The sequence below is a fragment of the Ylistrum balloti genome, unplaced genomic scaffold, assembly GCF_031769215.1.
Source record: "Ylistrum balloti isolate Yb309-2 unplaced genomic scaffold, AGI_CSIRO_Ybal_v1 Utg369552, whole genome shotgun sequence".
Taxonomy (NCBI): Eukaryota; Metazoa; Mollusca; class Bivalvia; order Pectinida; family Pectinidae; genus Ylistrum; species Ylistrum balloti.
Genome location: NW_026781858.1, coordinates 21,268 through 41,657, shown reverse-complemented (window position 1 = coordinate 41,657; position 20,390 = coordinate 21,268). Strand labels below are relative to the sequence as shown.

Sequence of the window (20,390 nt, the reverse complement as noted above, 5' to 3'; positions counted from 1 at the left end):
CCGGTTTGTGGGGTACTCTTCTGTAGCTCACACCGGGTGAAGGTTAGCGTCTTGTTTGGGGGGGTTAGGTTTGTTGGTATACTATTTGTTTGCTTATTGGGTTTCCTTAGGGGGGTTACTGTCATTAATAAGAGGTGATGGGTATTTGTGTTCTGTAAGGGGTGGGAGTGTTCGCCGGTCTTCTTTTAGTGGCGGGATTTGTATTTTTTTATTGTCTTTAGGGGGGTTTCCTCCGTTTCTAGGGTTCTTTAGGAAGTTGGCCGTCCTTTTTTGCGTAGCGAGGACTTTCCCTCTGCTTATAATTCCTTTGGCATTGGGGTCTGTTATTGGTTGAGGTTATTATTTATTTGTAATAAGGTTTTGTGTTATTAGGGGAGGTAGAAGGGTGAAGCGGGATAAGAGGGATCGTTGGGGAGCCCCTTTTTTGTTGCTGAGACTTCCTTATCTGTTTTCCATGCACATCTTTTTCTAGTTATTTAGTGGGGGTGGATATTTTGTGGATAGTTTTATTGGTGGGTTTATTGTTAGTTGCAGTTATGGCAACACAAAGGTATTGGCTTACTCAGCTATGGGTTCGGGATTCAGAAAAAGCTTCTCCGTATGAGTGTGGATTTGATCCATTTGGTTCGGCACGGTGTCCGTTTTCTGTTCGTTTCTATATGGTTGCTATTTTGTTTTTGGTGTTTGAGGTAGAGTCTCTAATATTTTTTCCGGTGCTTCATGCTAAGAGGGTCGGGGTAGCTATAGTTGAGTTTTACAGGTGGTGTTTTTTGTTGGTCCTGGTTGTTGGGTTATTATACGAATTGTATCGAGGTTTCTTTTTTTTCAGTGTTACTCGGTTGCCTAGTGTTTGGCTACAGGGGAGCTGTGTGGTTAAGGCATTTTATTTTTCTATCATTTCTAGGGGGTTTAATGGTTGTGTTTCTCTATGCGGTTGCTTTAGCCCCGAACCCTCTGTTCAAGAGCATTGCCCAGAAAACCGTTCGTCCTATGGGTGTGGTTATGTTTATAATCAGGGTTTCTTGCCTAATTCTTTATTATGATGGATGGTGGTGTTATAAAGATGTTTTTTGTGGGGGGTATGTGGATGTGAGGGGATGTTTAGGGCCTGAGTTGAGGGATAGGAGTTGGGTAGGTAGTGTAAGTTTTCTATTTTTGGCTGTTTTATTGGCCATTTGTATAGTATCGGTAACTAAGCTTTGTTGATACAACAAAAGGGGAGCTCTTCGCGGCATTCGAAGTACTATAAAGTAAGATGGGGGTGGCAGAATAATGTGTTCGTTTTAAGCTCGAAAGATGGGTTATAAGGCCCCCCCCATTTTGTTGCCTTATTCTACAACAAGTTCTGGTCCGATTTATTCGGCTGTAAAGGGAGTAATTTACGATCTTCCGTGCCCTTCTAATTTAAGGGTTTGGTGGGGATTTGGGTCACTTCTGGGGGTTTGCCTTTTTGGGCAGATTCTAACTGGTTGGCTTTTGTCATTCTATTATACTGCTCATGAAGATTTAGCTTTTAGAAGCGTATGTTTTATTATAAAGGAAGCTCATATGGGGTGGGCAGTTCGGAGGTTCCATATTAATGTGGCAAACTTTATGTTTGTCTGTTTATACCTTCATATTGGCCGCGGGTTATATTATGGGTCTCATCGTTTATATAAGGTTTGGTGTAGGGGTATTGTGTTGTTGTTATTGGTAATACTAACAGCTTTTACCGGCTATGTTCTTCCCTGGAGGCAAATGGCTTATTGGGCCGCCCAGGTTATTAGAAGAATGGTAACTGCAATTCCTTTAGTTGGGGGAGATATCGCAATGTGAGTTTGGGGGGGATATGCAGTAGGGAATGTGACTCTTAAGCGCTTGTTTAGGCTCCATTTTTTGATGCCTTTTGTTATTATGGGTATTTTTTTCTTACATCTTATTTTCCTTCATTCAACTGGGTCGGGTAACCCTTTGGGGTTGGATAGAGACTGTTCATTAGTTCGATTCCATAGGTTTTTTACGGTGAAGGACTTGGTGGGGGTTTGTTTAAGCTGTACTGTAGTGGCATTTATAGTTGGGTTCTACCCATATAGGCTTTTAGATGGGGGGAGGTTTGTTCCTTGTGATTACATGGAAACTCCGGCTAGAATTCATCCTGAATGGTATTTTTTGTTTGCTTACGCAATTCTCCGATCGGTGCCTAATAAAGTTGGTGGGATTTTACTATTGCTTGCATCTATTTTCATTTTGTTTGTGTTGCCTGAAATTTGGTGTGGTAAAATGGAGTCATTTTGTTTTTATCCCGTGTGCCAGTTTTTGTTTTGGGCTTGGGTTGCTAATTTTTGCGTGTTAACATATGTAGGGAGGCAGGGTGTAGACGATCCTTTTGTTAGGGCGGGTAGGTGGGGTACTATTTTCTATTTTGGGTTTTTTCCTCTTGTAGGCCTAGTGCAGCGGTATGAAGACTATATTTGTTCATATGACCATGAGTGAGATGAGTTTGACGAGTACTGGGAAGAAATAGTTAAACAGTATCCGGATTTAGGGGTAAATGATGAAGATCATTGGCCGGATCCTAAATTAATGAGGGCGGGGGAAATGGTTGATTTGCTAAAGGTAGAGCCTTATAATTGAAAGGGGTTGGGAGGTCATTTACATAAGGTGGTAAAGGGTCCAACAAAGCCCCTTGATCCTTATTCGGGGACGTACCACGGGTGGTCGAGAGCTAGGTTAAAAATAAACTTCGGGTTTCCAAAACCTGGGATGGGGAAGCATTCTTCGCTCTTGGGTGTTTTAATCACGTTATGGTTGGGCTTAGTTGTTGAATGTTTTTATTGTCGGGGTGAGGTGTAAATCTGCACGCTAGACTTGGGTCCTAGAGGTCCTCTTAGGGGCTCCCCGCAAGACGGTTGGTTAGGTTGATGGTTGGATTCTATTCGGAGGCTTTTTGCTTAGTCGCATCTGCCTTTTGTTTTTTAGGGGCTTTGGGTCTATTGGGGGATTTTTTTGTCTTGGGTTTTGAGGTATTCCGCCACTCTTCTTTAGACCTTGGGGTCGAGATTTTTGTGGATGGGGTTGGGTTGTTATTTTCTAGGGTCGTTTTTTTTATTGCTAGCAATATTTTTAAATTTAGCGGGCATTATATAGCAAGGGCTTTCCACCCTTCTCGGTTCCACGCTTTGTTAATGTGTTTTGTTTTTTCTATAGTTATTTTTATTTTCTCTCCGGGGTTATTTAGTCTTATAATTGGGTGGGATGGGTTAGGGGTTTTTTCCTTCTTACTAGTTCTTTTTTATCCATGTCACAGGTCCTTAGGGTCTGGGATGATTACGGGCCTAAGAAATCGTTTAGGGGATTGTTTTTTGGTGTTAGCACTGCTGTTATGGGGTCTGGGGTTTGGAAGCGGGGGTTATGGGGCGCACGAGTTTGGCATTGTGGTTAGAGTTTTTTTAGTGGTGGGAGCCAGAACTAAAAGAGCCCAGTTTCCTTTTTGTAGCTGGCTTCCTCGGGCTATAGCAGCCCCGACTCCAGTTTCTTCTTTAGTACACTCATCTACCTTAGTTACAGCTGGAGTATTTTAGTTGTGCGGTATTGTAGGGGATTGGAGGGCGGAGCCTTAGTTTTGCTGCAATGGTGCTCATTAATTACAATGGTTTTGAGGGGCTTAAATGCCTGTGTGGAGTGTGATGCTAAAAAAGTTGTTGCTTTGTCGACCCTTTCACAGGTTTCTTTTATAATGTTCTCTGTTAGAATTGGGTACCCCTTGTTGGCATTTTTTCATTTGTTAACTCATGCTGTAACTAAGGCCCTTTTGTTTGTGTGTGTAGGTTTAGTTATTATAGGGTACAGGCAGGATTTGCGTCGGTTGGGTGGGTGTTTCTCGGAAGAAGGGGGTTTAAAATGGTATTTTTTAGGAAGGTGTGTGGGGTTGTGTGGGATCCCATTTTTAAGAGGGTTTTATTCTAAGGAGGTAATTATTGAGTCAATATTGCACAGGCCGCTTGGGTGGTTGGGGGTAGCTTTTTTTTTAGTTGGAGTTTTTTCAACTGGGTACTACAGAGCTCGGTTAGGATATTTTTGTTTTTTCAGCGGGCTCCGGGGAGATAAAATTGGGGGAGTGAGATCATATCGCTATAGGGGAGGTTTGAGCTTGCCATCGGCCCATTATTTTTGTTTCAATCTTTTTTGTTTTGTAGTTTTTTTGGGGGGGGTAGGGGGGTGATTCTTTAATTCAGGGGTTCCTTGCTACCCTTGCTGAGAAAGAAAAGTTATTTTGCTGAGGTGTCCTTGGTTTGTTATGTGATGGTTTTGGGCTAGGGAGGTGTTGACAGGGCTTTATTTTAACGAGAGTTGAGAGGAAAAAAATTTTAGTGTGCGTTATACAAATGACTATTTTAAACGGCCCATTTTGGAGGAAAGCTCAGATTGGTGGAGAAGCTTCCGCGGAAGTTTTATTCGCGAGTTGGGTTTTTTAGATGGATTAAGGGGTCAGCCTCTTGTTTATGCCGGATTTATATTGTCAGAAGAGGTGAGCTCTGGACTCGATCAGGGCTGGTTTGAATTTTTTGGGCCGGGGGGGGTTTATCTCGATGTTTTAAGAAAGCGCTAAACTGCAATATGTTTATGTGCAGTCATTGGTTTGCTTGTTTTTTCGTAGTATATATTTTAGAGGTGTGTTTATGGGTCGGCCTTTCTTAGTTGGTTCAGATATATGGAAAGTTTGATAGCAGGGTTAATGCCTGGCGGGTCCGTCAGATGTTAGATTGGGGTCAGATCTTAGGTTGGGGGAGGAAGATTAATGAGTGGGGCCGGCTTTCTAGCGAAGGTTGTAGGTTGGAGAGAAGCCAGATAAGATTGCCGGAGCCAGTTACTTTGCAGGGTTACAATTTAGAGATGGTATATGAGAGGTGCCTAATCATTGCTTTCTTTGTAAGGTTTACTGTTATTTTTTTCCTGCGGATAGCTTCTTTCAACAAGATTACATGTAGGGTTTATTTAGACTGTGGGCGGTTGGAGGTTTTCTGGTCTTTGGTGCCTTTTATTTTTTTAGTTTGCTTGTGCACTGTTTCCGTTTTTGCTCTGTATGTTAATGATGAGACAAATCTTGACCCCTTTATTGATGTAATCGTGGTGGGCCATCAGTGGTATTGAAGGTATGAGTTAACAAGTAGAAAGGCTGAAACTATTAAATGGGACTCACGAATAGTGAGGCGTAGTGCAGGGAGACCTCTTAGGTTCCGTGACTACTCCGAGGTTGACCGCCCGTTGGTAGTTCCACAGGGAAAGCCCATTCGGGTGTTTGTTACGAGGGATGACGTTCTTCACAGCTGGGGGTCTCCCCTTCTTTTGATGAAGATTGACGCTATTCCGGGTCGGCTAAGTCGGGGAAGTTTAGACTTTAATGTTTGCGGGGTGTTTTCTGGGTTCTGTGTTGAGTTATGCGGCGCATATCATGCTATAATGCCTACTATGATTGAAGTAGTTAGGCCAGAGGACTATAGGGAGTGGCGTGATTGGAGAGAAGGGGGTTGTGATCTAGGTGCTCGGCTGAAAGCGTTTGTTGAGTTAATTAACATTGCGGTTGAGGGGGAGTGTTTAAATCACAGATTAAGGCATAAAGATATAGTTAATGTGATTAAAGGGGATGTAACCCCTCTATTACGCTTACCCTCGATTCAAAAGAGGCTGAAATCTATGGGATTTGTTCACGTTGATGTAATGGAGAAGGTAATGGGGTCTACGATAAGATCTAAAAAGTTTGAGGAGCTTGTTTTAGAAATGGAGAAGGAGCAAGCTGGGCATGATTTGGGAGAACGGCTTTTAAGGCGTCGAGGTAGGTAGCTATAGTCGGCTGCCTTGGTTTAGACCAGGTAGTGCTTTTAAGGGGTTTTTAAGTTAAGAATATTAAGAAAATAAATGAAGAGCTCGCACCCGTATATATTTTATTATTAGGGGGTTGGGTTGAAAGGCCGGGTTTTCAATGGCCTGGTCTTGCTGCAGGGTTTAGTTCGCGTCAAGAATTCAAGTGCAGGCTTGTCGTTCAGGCTCACAAAGGAGATTGGGTTGGATCTAAGTGCAAGGTTGCTTAAGTCTGGGTGTTAGGAGGTTGGGTCAGATCTTCCTACAGGCCCTCTCCAGAGGGCCGCCTCTGCCCGTCGAGCCCCCCAAAAAAAGGGTTCCTCATACTTTTTTTTTTGTTTTTTTTTGAAAAGTAGGGGGGTCAAAACTTGTAGGGTAGAAAAGTTTAGGTAAACAGACGAGAAAGACGATTTTAGGGGTAAAAAAAAGCGACCGCAAAGGGAGTACCCTTTGCGTTTGGGTCGCTTTTTTGCAATATTTAGGTTACGAATATTAGGTATGTTTTTAGAGAGGTAAATAGGGTATGAGGAAATTTTCGGGCGATAGGGATTTGGAAGGGCCGCTAGGTTTAATACGTGTATTGTAAGTTAAAGTGGATAATTTTGTAAAAAGTAAAAAGTAAGCTATATTTATAGTTAGGTAAATAGGGTATGTTTTGGGCATATATTTGGAAGGGCCGGCTAGGTTTAATACGTGTATTGTAAGTTAAAGTGGATAATTTTGTAAAAAGTAAAAAGTAAGCTATATTTATAGTTAGGTTTTGGGTGTGTTTTGACCATATATTTAGCTTAATATATAAGGGGTGAGAAGTCCTAAAAGTAGTAGATTTGGGGCGGCTGGGTTTCAGCCTTGCAGGGGGTAAAGTTAAGGTATTAAGGTTAAAATAACGAAAAGAGGATTTAAATCGGTACCAAAGGGCCTAAATTTGAAACTGTAAAAGAGAAGGACCAAACCCGAGAGGGTTTGTTCCTTATCAACAGGGGGAGAGCCGCCTGGCCCTCTCCCCCTTAGAATTCCCCCCTCCCCCAAGGAGAAATCGGCCCCCTGGGCCCTCCCTCTTTCCGGCAGGGAAGGGAGCTCCGATCGTCCGTGCCTCGGGGAAGAGGTGGAGAAGGGGTCCCCGGGGCACAGTGAGGAGTCCCGTCTCGGTCCCGCCCCGGAGAGAGGGAGGTAGGGGGCGAGAGGTAGGGGGGGAGGGGGGTTAGGGGGGTGGGGGTAAAGTAAGGGTGGAGGGGGTCCGGTGGGAGAGAGGAAAAAAAAAAGAAAAAAGGAGGTCCGGGGGTCCTAGGGGGAGGAGGAATCCTCCTGGTCCCCCTAGGGCAGGGGTGGGGGGGGTGACAGGGGGGGGTAGGGGATGGAATCCCCTACCCCCCCCTACAGGGCTGGCCTGCGTAAGGTTTCCTCCTTTGTGCTCCGGCCCTCTGGAGAGGGCCGCCTCTGCCCGTCGAGCCCCCAAAAAAAGGGTTCCTCATACTTTTTTTTTTGTTTTTTTTTGAAAAGTAGGGGGGTCAAAACTTGTAGGGTAGAAAAGTTTAGGTAAACAGACGAGAAAGACGATGGGGTGTGGTATTTTGGGGGGTTTAAATGGGTAGGGTCTTTTGGAGGGTAGGTTGGTAAGGGGGGAAAGGAGGTTAGAGGGTACGACCATGTAAAAAATGGTGGGGGGGTAGTAAGTTAAGTTAAGGGGGGCAGGGGCTGAGGGTGTATTGAATTTTTTTACGAGTGGGGTAATTTTACTATTCTACAAAAGATACAGGGTAGGGGTTCTTAGAGGCCTAGTGAGTGGAAGAGTTGGATTTATGTGTAAGGAGATTGGAGATTACTGATTAGGTAAGGTGGTAGAAGGTTAGAGGAGTATGAAGTTTAGGAGGCGGGGTGGGACCTTGATGGCAAGTAGGTTTCGGCCCTTCTTGTGGGAGGAGTCAGACCTCCCCCTACCCTAGGTGTCGTATGTGGGTTTAAGAAGGTATTTTGGCCAATTTGATTGGAGGATAAGTTTAAGAAGATTTATTTCTTTTTTACTTCCTTTTGCAGTGTTGTTTATGATGAGTGATGATGTAGGCCTTTTTATATAAGTCCGGGGGGATTAGAAGTACTTATGATCTGGCTTGTTTTAAGAATTTCTAAGTTCTTTTGTATTCATGAGTGGGGTCAGAAGTGTGGAAGGGCTCATATTTTAACGTTTGTTTTTGTAGTAATTTTAAGAGTTAATCTTCTAGGGATGATTCCTTTTGTAAAGAGGGTTAGGTGTCTTCCGGTGTTTGTGATAAGGTACGGGTTACTGTTTTGGAGGGTAGGGAGGCTGTGGAGGGTTTGGGGTTTGAAGAAGTTTTCCCGGAGGGTTTGGGTAATGGGGGCTCCTCTCGGTTTAAACTTGTTTGTAGTGTTTGTAGAGTTGTTGAGCTGGGTTGTTCGTCCGGTTGTGTTAGGTGTTCGGTTAATAATTAATGTGTCTTGTGGGCATATTATTATGTCTTTAATAGGGGAGGTGTTGATGTTTTTTGTTTGGAATAACAGGCTTTTGGGGATTGTTTTTGTTGGGGCAGCTGGGTTTTGGGTTGGTGTATTAGAGTGGATTATTATGCTGGTGCAGACTTTAGTCTTTGTGGGTATTATTGCTTGGTCTTGGGGTGATTCTTATAAGGTTGCTTGTTCCCTATATATGCGGCGGTGGTGGTTACCTCGAGTTGGGGGACTTACTAAGAAAGGGTAGGGTAGTCAGAGTAGCATAAAGAGTGCGGCTGCTCTATGGGTAGCTGGTGGCTAAATTAGCCCTTTGGCTTAGGTGCCTCAGTTTGAACCGAGTAATTGGCTTTTGTGGTTTGCTTTAATTTTTATTGTTGGCTTTAGATATTTTCGGTTGTTATGGTGGGTTAATGTGCCTAGTACAGTTGTGGGTAAGGTAAGAAAGTTGAAGAGGTCTTCTTTTTTTAAATGGTAGGGTTATAGGGGTGTAGGGTGGTGTATTCGCGCATTTGGAGTTTTGGTCTCCGAGGAGGAAGTTTAGCTGCTTTTCCCTGCAGTATAATACGGTTAAAATGAGGGGTGCTGAGCCGGGCGTTAGCGGGCTACTTTGATGTGGTAGGTTTCAAGGGTTATAATCCCTTTAGCACTTTGTACAAAATAGAGGATGAAAATGGGCGGGTTGGCAGATCATGTGTCCGATTTAGGATCGGGAGAGGGGGCCCTGCTGAGGTCTCACCCGTTTTAAATTGGTAGGGTATTATAACGAGTATGCTGGGTTCATGCCCCCGCGGCGGAGGGTAGATAGATCCCCCCCCTACTTTGGGTCGGGGTAGTATAAGTAGTGCGGCCGTTTTTCGAGCGGTTAGTGGTTTTAACTGACCCCCCGATTATCAAGTTGGCGGTCTTGTGGGGTCGTTGAAGGAGCTCGTGGTGAGGAAGGTTAGTGTGTTTAAGTTGGAAGAGGGTTGAGGTTGGAGGAAGAGAGGTCTAGTTAGATTTGCTATGGTTTTTTGTTGTGGGTGTGAGGGATGGGGGGGGGTAGGAGCTGAGTTGGTGCTAGGGTTTGGATGTGAGGGTAAATTAGCCCTGTAGTTGAAATACAATAATGAGCTGCAGTCTCACAGGAAGGGGGAAACTCCTCAGGGCTTGGGTGGGTGGGTGCAGCCTATCGGGCTAGAAGGTTTGAACCTTTCTTTGTGGGGGGGTGGAGTCCTCCATGCACTTGGGTTTAGAGCAGGGTGGCCGAGTTTAGGTGGTGGGCTGTAAACCTATTTACGGGAATATAATTCTCTCCTGCTACGTAGTAGGTCCGCTTTTAGTTTATGTAGAACGTCGGTCTTGTAAGTCGAAGGGGTTGGTTTATTCCTGCAAGGCGGTGGTTAGGGTTTTTGGAGGGGGAGTCGTCTCTAGTGTAAAAAGCACGCGCTCCTTCCAAGTGTGAAGTCTTCTTAATTGGAGGAGGCGATTTGGGCGAAGGAGGGATTGGTAGTTTGGTTCTGGTTACCCTTGCTTAGCTATTAATTTGGTCAATTAACACATGGTAGTTTATGCAGTGAATGCGTATACCGGTCCTTCTTCGTTAATTAGTGTTTTTTGCTTTTTTCTGGAGGAGTTTACGTTTGAACAATCAGAGGAATTCGAGGACTGTTAATAATTTATTTCATACCTCCAGTGGATAGATTTTAACCATGAGCGCCAGCTTGATTAAGCTATTGTTGATTAGAGGAGTCCAACCAGGTGCCAGCAGTCGCGGTTAGACCTGAGTAACTCAAGTTAAGCGGTAAAGTGCAAAAGGTGGTTAGACGGCCTGCTCCATTGTGGAGAGTTATTATTAAAAATTAGGGAGCCTACCCCGAGGGGAAGGGGTGTAATCCAGGTCTCCCTCGGAGGAAGGGGGGAATGTTTCCTTTGGGCTGAGGCCACGGAACCGGGAAGCCGAAGACATGGATTTGAGACCCATTTATTACCGACGCAAACTTTGCTTTTCAGGCAGCTGCTTGGGGACTACGAGCGTGTGCTTAAAACTCAAAGAACTTGGCGGCTTGTTAACTACCTAGGGGAATATGTGCCTTAATCCGATGATCCCCGTCGCATCTTACTAGGCCTTGAAAAAGTGCAGCTGGTGTATTGCCGTTGTCAGCTTGTTGTTCGAGCAAGGAGTAACAGGCTCAATGGAGCCGTAGCGATTATATCGTTGGTGTCCGTGAATTCAGGTCGTAATACCGCCCACGGCCTAAGGGAGTAGGTGTTACAATTTAGATTTAAAATACGGATCTTTATTTTGAAACATTAGGGTGAAGGTGAACTTAGGAGTAAGGGGGAATTAATATGTTTCCCTGAACGTGAATCTGGCTTGTGTACAAACTGCCCGTCGCTCTCGCCGAGAGGTGAGATAAGTCGTAACAAGGTAGGGGTACTGGAAGGTGCGCCCTGATTAAGAATTAAAAGTGCTGATTTATGGGAAAATGTTTGGGTTGGGATAGCTTTTGCTGAATAGTTGATAGGCTAGTTGTAGGTTTGAGTGAATCATCTTTAATTGTCTTAGTAGGGGTGACTGAAATAGATGAGGTTTAAGCGATAGAATAGGTGTAACGTGAGTGAATGAACAGGTTAACAGGCAGGTACCAGTGATGGGATCATGTACCTTTTGCATCATGGCCTTATTACTTTTTATTCTTAGGGAATAGCCCGAAAATTCTGCGATCTACTTTCTCGCTAGGGGTTGGTGTAAGATAGCTATCCGGAGACGGGAAGATAGTGGCGAAATACTTTTCGCGCGGGTTGATAGCTGGTTGCTCTAGAAATACATATAAGTGTAGCTCTATGGAGGACGTACTTTAAGGACAAGGGTTTTCTAGGAAGCTAAATGGGAAATATCAGTTTGGTGGAGTTGAAGTGAAGCGTTTTTAAAAGAAGTGAGGTTTTTCAGGATAAGCTGAGAGACCTAGTGTAAAAGGAAGTTATTGAAGAGTGGGGGTTTAAGTGGGCTTGAAGAAGCTATCTTTTTGGAGTGGGTTAAGCCTCAGAGTTTCCCTAGATTAAAATAGAAATTTTAATTTCCTTTTTTGTTTATGGGGTCTTTTTACTGGACAGGTGTAGTAAAAGTGATAATGTAGGGATGAGTAGTCGGAGTGATGTAGTTGTTTTTAATTCAGGAAGTAAAGTAGTGTGTAATAGCAACTATATTGGCAAACAAAGCTAAAGGAACTCGGCAAAAAAAGGGACCGCCTGTTTAACAAAAACATGGCTTTCTGATTAACATGGGGGGTCGTGCCTTCCCGGTGAGCTTTCGGGCTTAAACGGACGCGGTAAATCGTGCTAAGGTAGCTAAATTATGGCCTATTAATTGTAGGTCCTGTGAATGGTTTGACGAGTCTTTAACTGTCTCTAGTTTGTTTTGGTGAAATTGAATTGGATGTGCAAATGCTTCCATAGGTGAGAAAGACGAGAAGACCCCGTGAAGTTAGAAATTTAAGTTGTAAGCGTTATTCCCCTTAGTTTTTACTGTTTTTTAGAATAACAGGTTAATTTAAGTTTTAATGTTAATTCAAGTAGAGGGATGCAGCGGCAGTTTTGGCTGGGGCAGCAAAGGAGCAAGACTAGACTCCTATTATTTAAAGTGCGGGTGCGCTACGACCCACAGAGGTATGTATTTGTGATTAGCAGAAGAAGTTACTCCGGGGATAACAGCGTTATCCGTCCTGATAGTTCTTATAGATGGGCGGGTTTGCGACCTCGATGTTGGCTCTGGGTATCCTAAGGCTTGCAGGTGGTCTTAAGGGTTGGTTCGTTCGCCCATGAAAACCCGACGTGAGCTGAGTTCAGATCGGCGAAAGTTAGGTCGGTTTCTATCTTCTTTCTATTGAGTTTAGGCTTTAGGGTACGAAAGGACATTTAGCTTTAGGTTCAGTCTACTTAGGTTGAAGTTAAAATAAGAGGGATTTAAAAAGAAGGTTGGTAAAGTGGGGCGTTGGGGGGGATTAGTTTTTAGGGATTTGATAGTGGAGGTGTGCGGGGTTTAGTTTATTTGTATGGGGGTTTTTAAGGTTGAGGGTAAATTAATTCTAAAATTAGTATTGAATGGAGGGGTTGGAGTTATGTGTTAGTAGAGGGTTTGTTAAGGATAGTGGGGGAGTTTAGGAAATGGTTGCTAAGTTTGCTGGGTTGGTAGCTTAAGTTAGGGCGCTGGACTTTTAATCTAGAGGTGAGGTATAAAACAGCCCTCTCAACCCTAATTTTAGGTACTTTAAATGTGGTAGGTTTGGGTAGCGATCTTGTGGGGTTTGGAATACACATGAGTTAAAGGAGAAAAGGGAGGGATATTAGTCTAAGAAGGGCGCCCCGCTGTTAACGGGGAAGTGGTTAAAGTTGAACTATGTCTCTGAGGGTGAAGGTTCCTTGGGTAGTTTAAAGAAAACGAAGTTTTGAAGCGGCTAAGTTGGCTTGAGGGGCCCCCGAGGGGTTGTTAGGTTAGGCCAGGCTAGTATAGTTAGTGCGAGCGGCTTACATCCGCTAGGAGGTCTAAGATTGGCCGCTTGGTTGAGTGGTAGTAGTTTTTTGGTCAGTTAGTTTTTATGCTTTGGTGTTATTGAGAGTAGCTTACCTGACTTTGTTTGAGCGTAAGATTTTAGCTGCTTCTCAAGGGCGTAAGGGCCCCGAGATGGTTGGGTGGTTTGGAATTCTTCAGCCTTTTGCTGATGGAATTAAGCTCTTTAGCAAAGAGTACTTTACACCGCGTGTTTCCAATCCAATTTTGTTTTTTCTAGGTCCGTGTTTTATGTTGTTTCATTCTTTTGTTTTATGGAGGTGTAGTTCTGGGATTTGGGGGTGTGGAATTTATTTTTTTTTGGGGGGGGTTGTATGTTTTAAGTGTATTGAGAGTGGGGGTATACGGGGTGGTTTTGTGTGGTTGGTCGTCTAACTCAAAATATGCTATGTTTGGTGCTGTGCGGGCTTTAGCTCAAGTGATTTCTTATGAAGTGATGTTAGTTTTTTTGTATTTAGGCCCCTTTTTTATGTGCGGGAGACTTGATTTTGTGGATGTTGATAGGTTTCAGGCTCGGGGCTCTAATGGGGGAATTTTGTTTTTGGCTTTTCCTTGGTGGGTTTTTTGTGTTTTAGCAGAGAGTAATCGGGCTCCTTTTGATTTCGTAGAGGGAGAGTCGGAGCTGGTTTCGGGGTTTAACGTGGAGTACGGAAGGGGGGGTTTTGCGATAATTTTCATTGCTGAGTATGCAAGTGTTATTTTTCTAAGTAGCCTGACAGGGGTTCTATTTTTAGGGGGAGGTAATATTTTAGGGGGAATAGGTGGGTTAGGATTCTTGGGGGGGGGTTTGATGAGGTCTCTTATGAGATTTTTGGTAGTTTTATTGATTGTTTTGTGTCGGAGTAGATTTCCCCGGTACCGATATGATTTATTAATGGGGTTTGTGTGGCGGCGGGTTTTGCCTGTTTTAATAGGTGCTTTTGCTTTATTTATTATTTTGGTTTAGAAGGGATATATTGGGTTGGGATAACTTTTGCTGAATAGTTGATAGGTTAGTTGTAGGGTTGAGTGAATCATCTTTAATTGTCTTAGTAGGGGTGACTGAAACAGACAGGGTTTGAGCGATAGAATAAGTGTAACGTGAGTGAATGAACAGATTAACAGGTAGGTACCAGTGATGGGATCATGTACCTTTTGCATCATGGCCTTATTACTTTTTATTCTTAGGGAATAGCCCGAAAATTCTGCGATCTACTTTCTCGCTAGGGGTTGGCGTAAGATAGCTATCCGGAGACGGGAAGATAGTGGCGAAATACTTTTCGCGCGGGTTGATAGCTGGTTGCCCTAGAAATACATATAAGTGTAGCTCTATGGAGAACGTACTTTAAGGATAAGGGTTTTCTAGGAAGCTAAATAAGAGATATCAGTTTAGTGGAGTTGAAGTGAAGCGTTTTTAAAAGAAGTGAGGTTTTTCAGGATAAGCTGAGAGACCTAGTGTAAAAGGAAGTTATTGAAGAGTGGGGGTTTAAGTGGGCTTGAAGAAGCTATCTTTTTGGAGTGGGTTAAGCCTCAGAGTTTCCCTGGATTAAAATAGAAGTTTTAATTCCTTTTTTGTTTATGGGTCTTTTTACTGGACAGGTGTAGTAAAAGTGATAATGTAGGGATGAGTAGTCGGAGTGATGTAGTTGTTTTTAATCCAGGAAGTAAAGCAGTGTTGAATAGCAACTATATTGGTAAACAAAGCTAAAGGAACTCGGCAAAAAAAGGGACCGCCTGTTTAACAAAAACATGGCTTTCTGATTAACATGGGGGGTCGTGCCTTCCCGGTGAGCTTTCGGGCTTAAACGGACGCGGTAAATCGTGCTAAGGTAGCTAAATTATGGCCTATTAATTGTAGGTCCTGTGAATGGTCTGACGAGTCTTTAACTGTCTCTAGTTTGTTTTGGTGAAATTGAATTGGATGTGCAAATGCTTCCATAGGTGAGAAAGACGAGAAGACCCCGTGAAGTTAGAAATTTAAGTTGTAAGCGTTATTCCCCTTAGTTTTTACTGTTTTTTAGAATAACAGGTTAATTTAAGTTTTCATGTTAATTCAAGTAGAGGGATGCAGCGGCAGTTTTGGCTGGGGCAGCAAAGGAGCAAGACTAGACTCCTATTATTTAAAGTGCGGGTGCGCTACGACCCACAGAGGTATGCATTTGTGATTAGCAGAAGAAGTTACTCCGGGGATAACAGCGTTATCCGCCCTGATAGTTCTTATAGATGGGCGGGTTTGCGACCTCGATGTTGGCTCTGGGTATCCTAAGGCTTGCAGGCGGTCTTAAGGGTTGGTTCGTTCGCCCATGAAAACCCGACGTGAGCTGAGTTCAGATCGGCGAAAGTTAGGTCGGTTTCTATCTTCTTTCTACTGAGTTTAGGCTTTAGGGTACGAAAGGACATTTAGCTTTAGGTTTCAGTCTATTAAGGTTGTAGTTAAAATAAAATAAATTTGAGTTTAGTTTGGGTGAAGTGAAGCGTTGGGGTCGTTGACTTATGGCCAACTCCCATAAGGATGTGGGGACTATATATCTTATTTTGGGGATGTGGTCTGGTTTTGGGGGTTTGAGTCTCAGATGGATTATGCGATTAGAGCTGGGTCGTCCTGGCATATGGCTGCCAAGATCAGAGGTGTATAATGGTGTGGTTACTTTACATGCTATTATGATGATTTTCTTCTTTGTTATGCCTGTATTAATTGGGGGCTTTGGTAATTGGTTGTTACCATTGTTGTTAGGGGCTATTGATATGAGATTTCCCCGGGTTAACACTTTGAGTTTCTGGATTTTACCATTTGCTTTGTATATAGTAATTCTGTCTTTTAATATTGATTATGGGAGAGGAACTGGTTGGACTATATATCCTCCTTTGTCTAGAACCCCTTATTCTAGGGGGGTGAGAACAGATATAATGATTTTGGCGTTGCATTTGGCGGGGGTTAGATCTTCTGCTGCTTCTATTAATTATTTAGTAACTTTTTTAAATGTGCGAGGAAAGGCGTACAAGGCTGAGTTTTGTCCTCCGTTTGTGTGGGCTCTGTCTGTTACTAGGTTCTTGCTTTTGGTATCTTTACCGGTTTTAGCGGGTGGGTTGACTATGTTGATTATGGACCGTCATTTTAACTGTAGGTTCTTTGATCCTTCAGGTGGGGGGGACCCGGTTTTATTCCAGCATTTATTCTGGTTCTTTGGGCATCCAGAGGTATATGTTTTAATTTTACCTGGTTTTGGGTTAGTTTCTCATGTTTTGGTGTTTTACACTAAGAAGTTACGGGTCTTTGGTTCAGTTGCTATGATGTATGCTATAATTTCTATCGGGATTTTAGGTTTTATTGTTTGGGGGCATCACATGTATACTGTCGGGCTTGATGTTGATACCCGGTTTTATTTTACTGCGGTAACTATGTTAATTGCGGTACCTACAGGGGTTAAAGTTTTTAGTTGGATTGCTACAATTTACGGGTCTTATCTGAGTTTTGAGGCCCCTACTTTGTGGGTTATTGGATTTTTACTGAAGTTTACTATGGGGGGAATTACAGGTGTGATTTTGTCTAATGCATCGTTGGACGTGGCTTTGCATGATACTTATTATGTTGTCGCTCATTTCCACTATGTGTTGTCGATAGGGGCTGTGTTTACTATTTTTGGGGGATATGTTCATTATTTCCCTTTCTTTACAGGAAATTGTTTCCATCGGAGGTGGGCTCGTGGTCACTTTTTCCTAACTTTTGTTGGGGTTAACCTAACTTTCTTCCCGCAGCACTTTTTGGGGTTAGGGGGAATGCCCCGACGAATTCCAGATTATCCTATTTTCTATTATTACTGGAATCAGTGGAGAACAGCAGGTTGTGGGATGGTGATGTGTAGGGTGTCTTTGTTTACTCATATTCAGTGGGAAGCTTTTTTGAGGGGCCGTCGTCCTTCAATAGTAGGAAATCGTCCAAGGTCTCTTGAATGGGTGGCTTTGCGTAATTTCTCTTGTATTGCTCGGCATACTTTTGTTGAGGTGATTGCTGTTCGGTTGATGCATGAGGTAACTATGCGACATAAGGATATTCTTGAGAAGGTGGAGTTGGGGAACATTAATTATACCGCTATTAAAGGGCCTAGGCGTAGAGGTGCTAAGTAGGGGGTTGGGGTGATTTTGTAGGTGTTAAATCTTGATTGTGCCCTTGGTGGGGGTAGAAGAGGCGGAGAGTTGCCTTAGCTTTGACTTCTAATCTGTAGCTAGGGAGGGTAGCGACCTTCCTTCCGCTGGTAAGATGTTGGCAGTTTTATTGGGGTTGCTTCCTAGGTTTGGGGAGGTGGGTTGTTGGCAGTTTTTTACCCTATGTTTTTTAAGAAGGCCCATTATTTTATATCGGGGTTCCTTGGAAGGTTATGTGATAGGGGATTTTTTTATTCTAGATGATTGGTCTAGGTCTTTAGTTTTTCTGTGTTTTTGGTTGGGGGCTTTGATAATAATTATTTCTAAGCCCGAGTTAAGGGGGTTGTGTGTATGGGGGGTAGTTTTTTGTTGTTTTCTAGCCTTCTCTTGTTGGAATTTTCTTTGATTCTATGTGTTTTTTGAGTTAACTTTAGTTCCTATGGCTATTATAATTCTTAAGTGAGGCATACAGCCGGAGCGAATTACTGCAACATTTTATATATTTCTCTACACTCTAGGAGGTTCAATTCCGTTTCTTGTCTTTCTTGTGTTTGTTTTTTGGGGGGAGTCTTCTTTTTTTATGGGTTTTAATGCGGATTTGTTGGGGGGATTGGGTTGGTGGGGGTGCTGTGCTGTGGTTGTTTTTTTCGTTAAAATTCCTTGCTATCCATTCCATCTTTGGTTGACTAAGGCTCACGTAGAGGCTCCGACAACGGGGTCTATAGCTTTGGCGGGTTTGTTGTTAAAGTTAGGGGGAATTGGATTAATGCGTGTTTTTTTAAGGTACGGTCAGTTGTCTTATTCAGTTCAGGTCTTTTGGGCCAATGTAGGGATTTGGGGGGGTGTGTTGAGGTCCGTAGCTTGTCTCCGTCAAGTTGATAGGAAGGCCCTTATCGCTTATTCTTCGGTAGGGCACATGTGTTTGGTTCAGCTTAGTATTCTAAGCGGAAGGAGGGTTGGTTGGTTAGGTGCTCTTTTTATAATAGTGGCTCATGGGCTAAGTTCGTCAGGCCTCTTTGGGATTATTGGAGAGTACTACGATAAGGTTAAGAGCCGAAGTTTGATGGTTTGTTCGGGGTTTGAGATGTTATTTCCGAGGTCTGGGATTTGGTGGTGTATAGTAGTATTTTGTTCAATAAGGTGTCCTCCCAGATTAGGGTTTTTAGGGGAGGTAGTTATGGGGATGGGGGTCTGTGGGTCTTTCCCTTTAGGTTTTATCCCTTGTTTTCTCCTTCTATTCTTTTTTAGGGGTGCTAGAATGATGGTTTTATATACGAGGGTAAGTCATGGGAGTTCAGGGTCTTCGCTTTTACCATCTTTTTGCGGAGTGGGTAAGTTTAGGTACCTAGGGGTTTTCCATGCTGCTCCATTATTCTTTCTTTTTTTCTTTCCTGGGTTTTTGTAGGAATAGGCTTCTGTGGTGTAGTTGGCACAAAAGGTTGTGGTCCTTTAGGCGGGTCTGAGACTCTGGGGGTCCGCTTAGGTGAGTGTTTTAGAAACTAAGGTTAGTAGTTGGGGGATGGTGAAAATATCACGGGCGGTTGTCACTCGTCAGTTGCGTTTAAAGTAGCGTTCTTCCATAGATGGCGTATATGGGTAATTATGATAGTGTAGGTGTTTTAGGTGGGGTAGGGGTTACGGGAGTTTTTTCTTGTACTTTCTTTATTGGTGGGTGGTTGGCTTTTGGATGCCAACGGACCCATATCCTGTCTGCGCTTTTGTGTATAGAGGTGGTTTTGGTAGGGGTTTTAGGGGGTTTCTGTAGAAGCTTGGAGTTAAATCCGGGGTATTTTTTTTTCTTTGTAGTAGGGTTAGGGGTGTGTGAGTCTGCGTTGGGGCTATCATTGCTTGTAATCTATGCCCGCAGATACGGCAACGATTTATTTAAGGGGTTGGATGGGCAAGGGTGTTAGTTGAGTGAAGCGTTGTCCTTTTCATCGGGTAGACCCGAGTCCTTGGCCGCTGTTAACTGCTTGAAGGTTAGGGTTTACAGCAATAATGTTTGCTCAATTTCTTCATGGGGATCCCATTTGGCGTGTGTTAGTGGGCTTGTGTTTGTTAGTAAGGTCTGTGTATTGGTGGTTTGTAGATATTGTCACAGAAGCGACGTTTTTAGGAAAGCACACTCGTCGCGTGCAGCGGGGGGTTCGAATTGGATTTTGTATATTTTTAGTTAGAGAGACCATGTTCTTTGCTTCCTTTTTTTGGGCGTTTTTTCATAGTGCATTGGCTCCGGGGATGGCCTTGGGGTTTTTTTGGCCCCCTCAAATTTATACAATGTCTTGTTGGGGTTTGCCATTGCTCAACACTAGTCTTCTTCTCAGAACTGTGTGTCCGTGCAATTTAGCCCAGGCAGCTTTGAAGGCTGCGGAGCTTAAAACTGCTCTAATTACTTTGGGGATTGTAATGATTCTAGGGGCATGTTTTGTCGTTTGTCAAGGCTATGAGATCTATACGGCTAAGTTTACTATTGCTGATGGGATTTATGGGAGCTGTTTTTTTTCTTTAACAGGGTTGCATGGGTTACATGTGATCGGGGGGTTGGTTTTTTTATTTGTGGCTTGGAACCGGGCTCGTTTAGGACACTTTTCTAGTGCTCGACATTTAAACCTAACTTTTGCTGTTTGGTACTGGCATTTTGTTGATGTAATTTGGATCTTTGTTTACAGGGCAGCTTATTTGTGGAGAAACCTAGGATGGCAGTGGACCTTCGATGATGCGTTTAACAAGGTCAATTGGGCTCTGGGGTATTTGATGGGGTAGTAGTGAGGTTGCGCAATTTGGGTTTTTCGTCTAGTTTAGTGGTGGGGAGAATTTTATTTTCTATTCTTAGTCCCAGTTGGTTCGGTGTTTGGGTGGGGATAGAAATAAATTTGTTTGGGGCTTTAACTTTGTTAGTAAATAATAAAAAACGTACGATTGATTCTAGATTTAAGTATTTTTGTACAATCTTTTGGGTCCAGAATTATAATTATAAGAATTGCTGTTGGTAGGTGGTCAAGGTTAGGGCCGTTAGTATCTGGTTTTAACTTAGGTTTAATGGTAAAGGTTGGGGCGGCCCCTTTTCATTTTTGGGTTGTAGAAGTGTTAGACAATATTTGATTGGAGAGGATGTGGTTTTTGCTGACTGTGCAGAAGGTGGTTCCTTTGTTTTCTATTTGTCACGGTTTTCATGATGGTTGAGTTATTTATGCTTGTAGGGGTGTTAGGGTGCTGGTGGGGGCTATTTGTGGGGTAGGTGCCACTCGGCTTTCCCGGTTTGTGGGGTACTCTTCTGTAGCTCACACCGGGTGAAGGTTAGCGTCTTGTTTGGGGGGGTTAGGTTTGTTGGTATACTATTTGTTTGCTTATTGGGTTTCCTTAGGGGGGTTACTGTCATTAATAAGAGGTGATGGGTATTTGTGTTCTGTAAGGGGTG

General features: G+C 43.4%; 7 protein-coding genes and 1 pseudogene across 7 annotated transcripts; all 8 read left to right on the top strand.

The window, feature by feature from the left end:
* Positions 1-435: 435 nt before the first annotated feature.
* Positions 436-2,698, top strand: LOC132552998 (NADH-ubiquinone oxidoreductase chain 3-like; the record flags this gene model as incomplete). The annotated part of the gene is made up of 1 exon (XM_060220756.1): positions 436-2,698. A coding segment is annotated over one exon (608 nt), but the record flags the coding sequence as incomplete, so codon positions are not given.
* On the top strand, positions 1,282-2,698 carry LOC132542986 (cytochrome b-like). The gene is given in 1 exon segment (XM_060206808.1): positions 1,282-2,698. A coding segment is annotated over 1 exon segment (1,176 nt). The 5' UTR covers positions 1,282-1,296; the 3' UTR covers positions 2,473-2,698.
* A 179-nt stretch (positions 2,699-2,877) lies between these two features.
* LOC132563024 (NADH-ubiquinone oxidoreductase chain 5-like) lies at positions 2,878-5,864 on the top strand. Its single transcript, XM_060229734.1, is given in 2 exon segments — positions 2,878-3,555; positions 3,558-5,864. Coding segments are annotated over 2 exon segments (1,299 nt in total). The 5' UTR covers positions 2,878-2,900; the 3' UTR covers positions 4,202-5,864.
* LOC132543984 (cytochrome c oxidase subunit 2-like) lies at positions 4,250-5,864 on the top strand. Its single transcript, XM_060207895.1, is given in 1 exon segment — positions 4,250-5,864. A coding segment is annotated over 1 exon segment (1,086 nt). The 5' UTR covers positions 4,250-4,734; the 3' UTR covers positions 5,821-5,864.
* Positions 5,865-11,843: 5,979 nt separating this feature from the next.
* On the top strand, positions 11,844-15,298 carry LOC132542985 (NADH-ubiquinone oxidoreductase chain 1-like; annotated as a pseudogene).
* A 12-nt stretch (positions 15,299-15,310) lies between these two features.
* LOC132544964 (cytochrome c oxidase subunit 1-like) lies at positions 15,311-17,014 on the top strand. Its single transcript, XM_060208981.1, has one exon. It carries the CDS (start codon positions 15,323-15,325, stop codon positions 16,952-16,954), a length of 1,632 nt encoding a protein of 543 aa, XP_060064964.1. The 5' UTR covers positions 15,311-15,322; the 3' UTR covers positions 16,955-17,014.
* Positions 17,015-17,022: 8 nt separating this feature from the next.
* On the top strand, positions 17,023-18,889 carry LOC132547001 (NADH-ubiquinone oxidoreductase chain 4-like). The gene is given in 1 exon segment (XM_060211093.1): positions 17,023-18,889. A coding segment is annotated over 1 exon segment (1,290 nt). The 5' UTR covers positions 17,023-17,087; the 3' UTR covers positions 18,378-18,889.
* LOC132549988 (cytochrome c oxidase subunit 3-like) lies at positions 18,871-19,738 on the top strand. The gene has a single exon (XM_060214352.1). The coding sequence runs from the start codon at positions 18,971-18,973 to the stop codon at positions 19,733-19,735; it is 765 nt and encodes a 254-aa protein (XP_060070335.1). The 5' UTR covers positions 18,871-18,970; the 3' UTR covers positions 19,736-19,738.
* Positions 19,739-20,390: the final 652 nt, after the last annotated feature.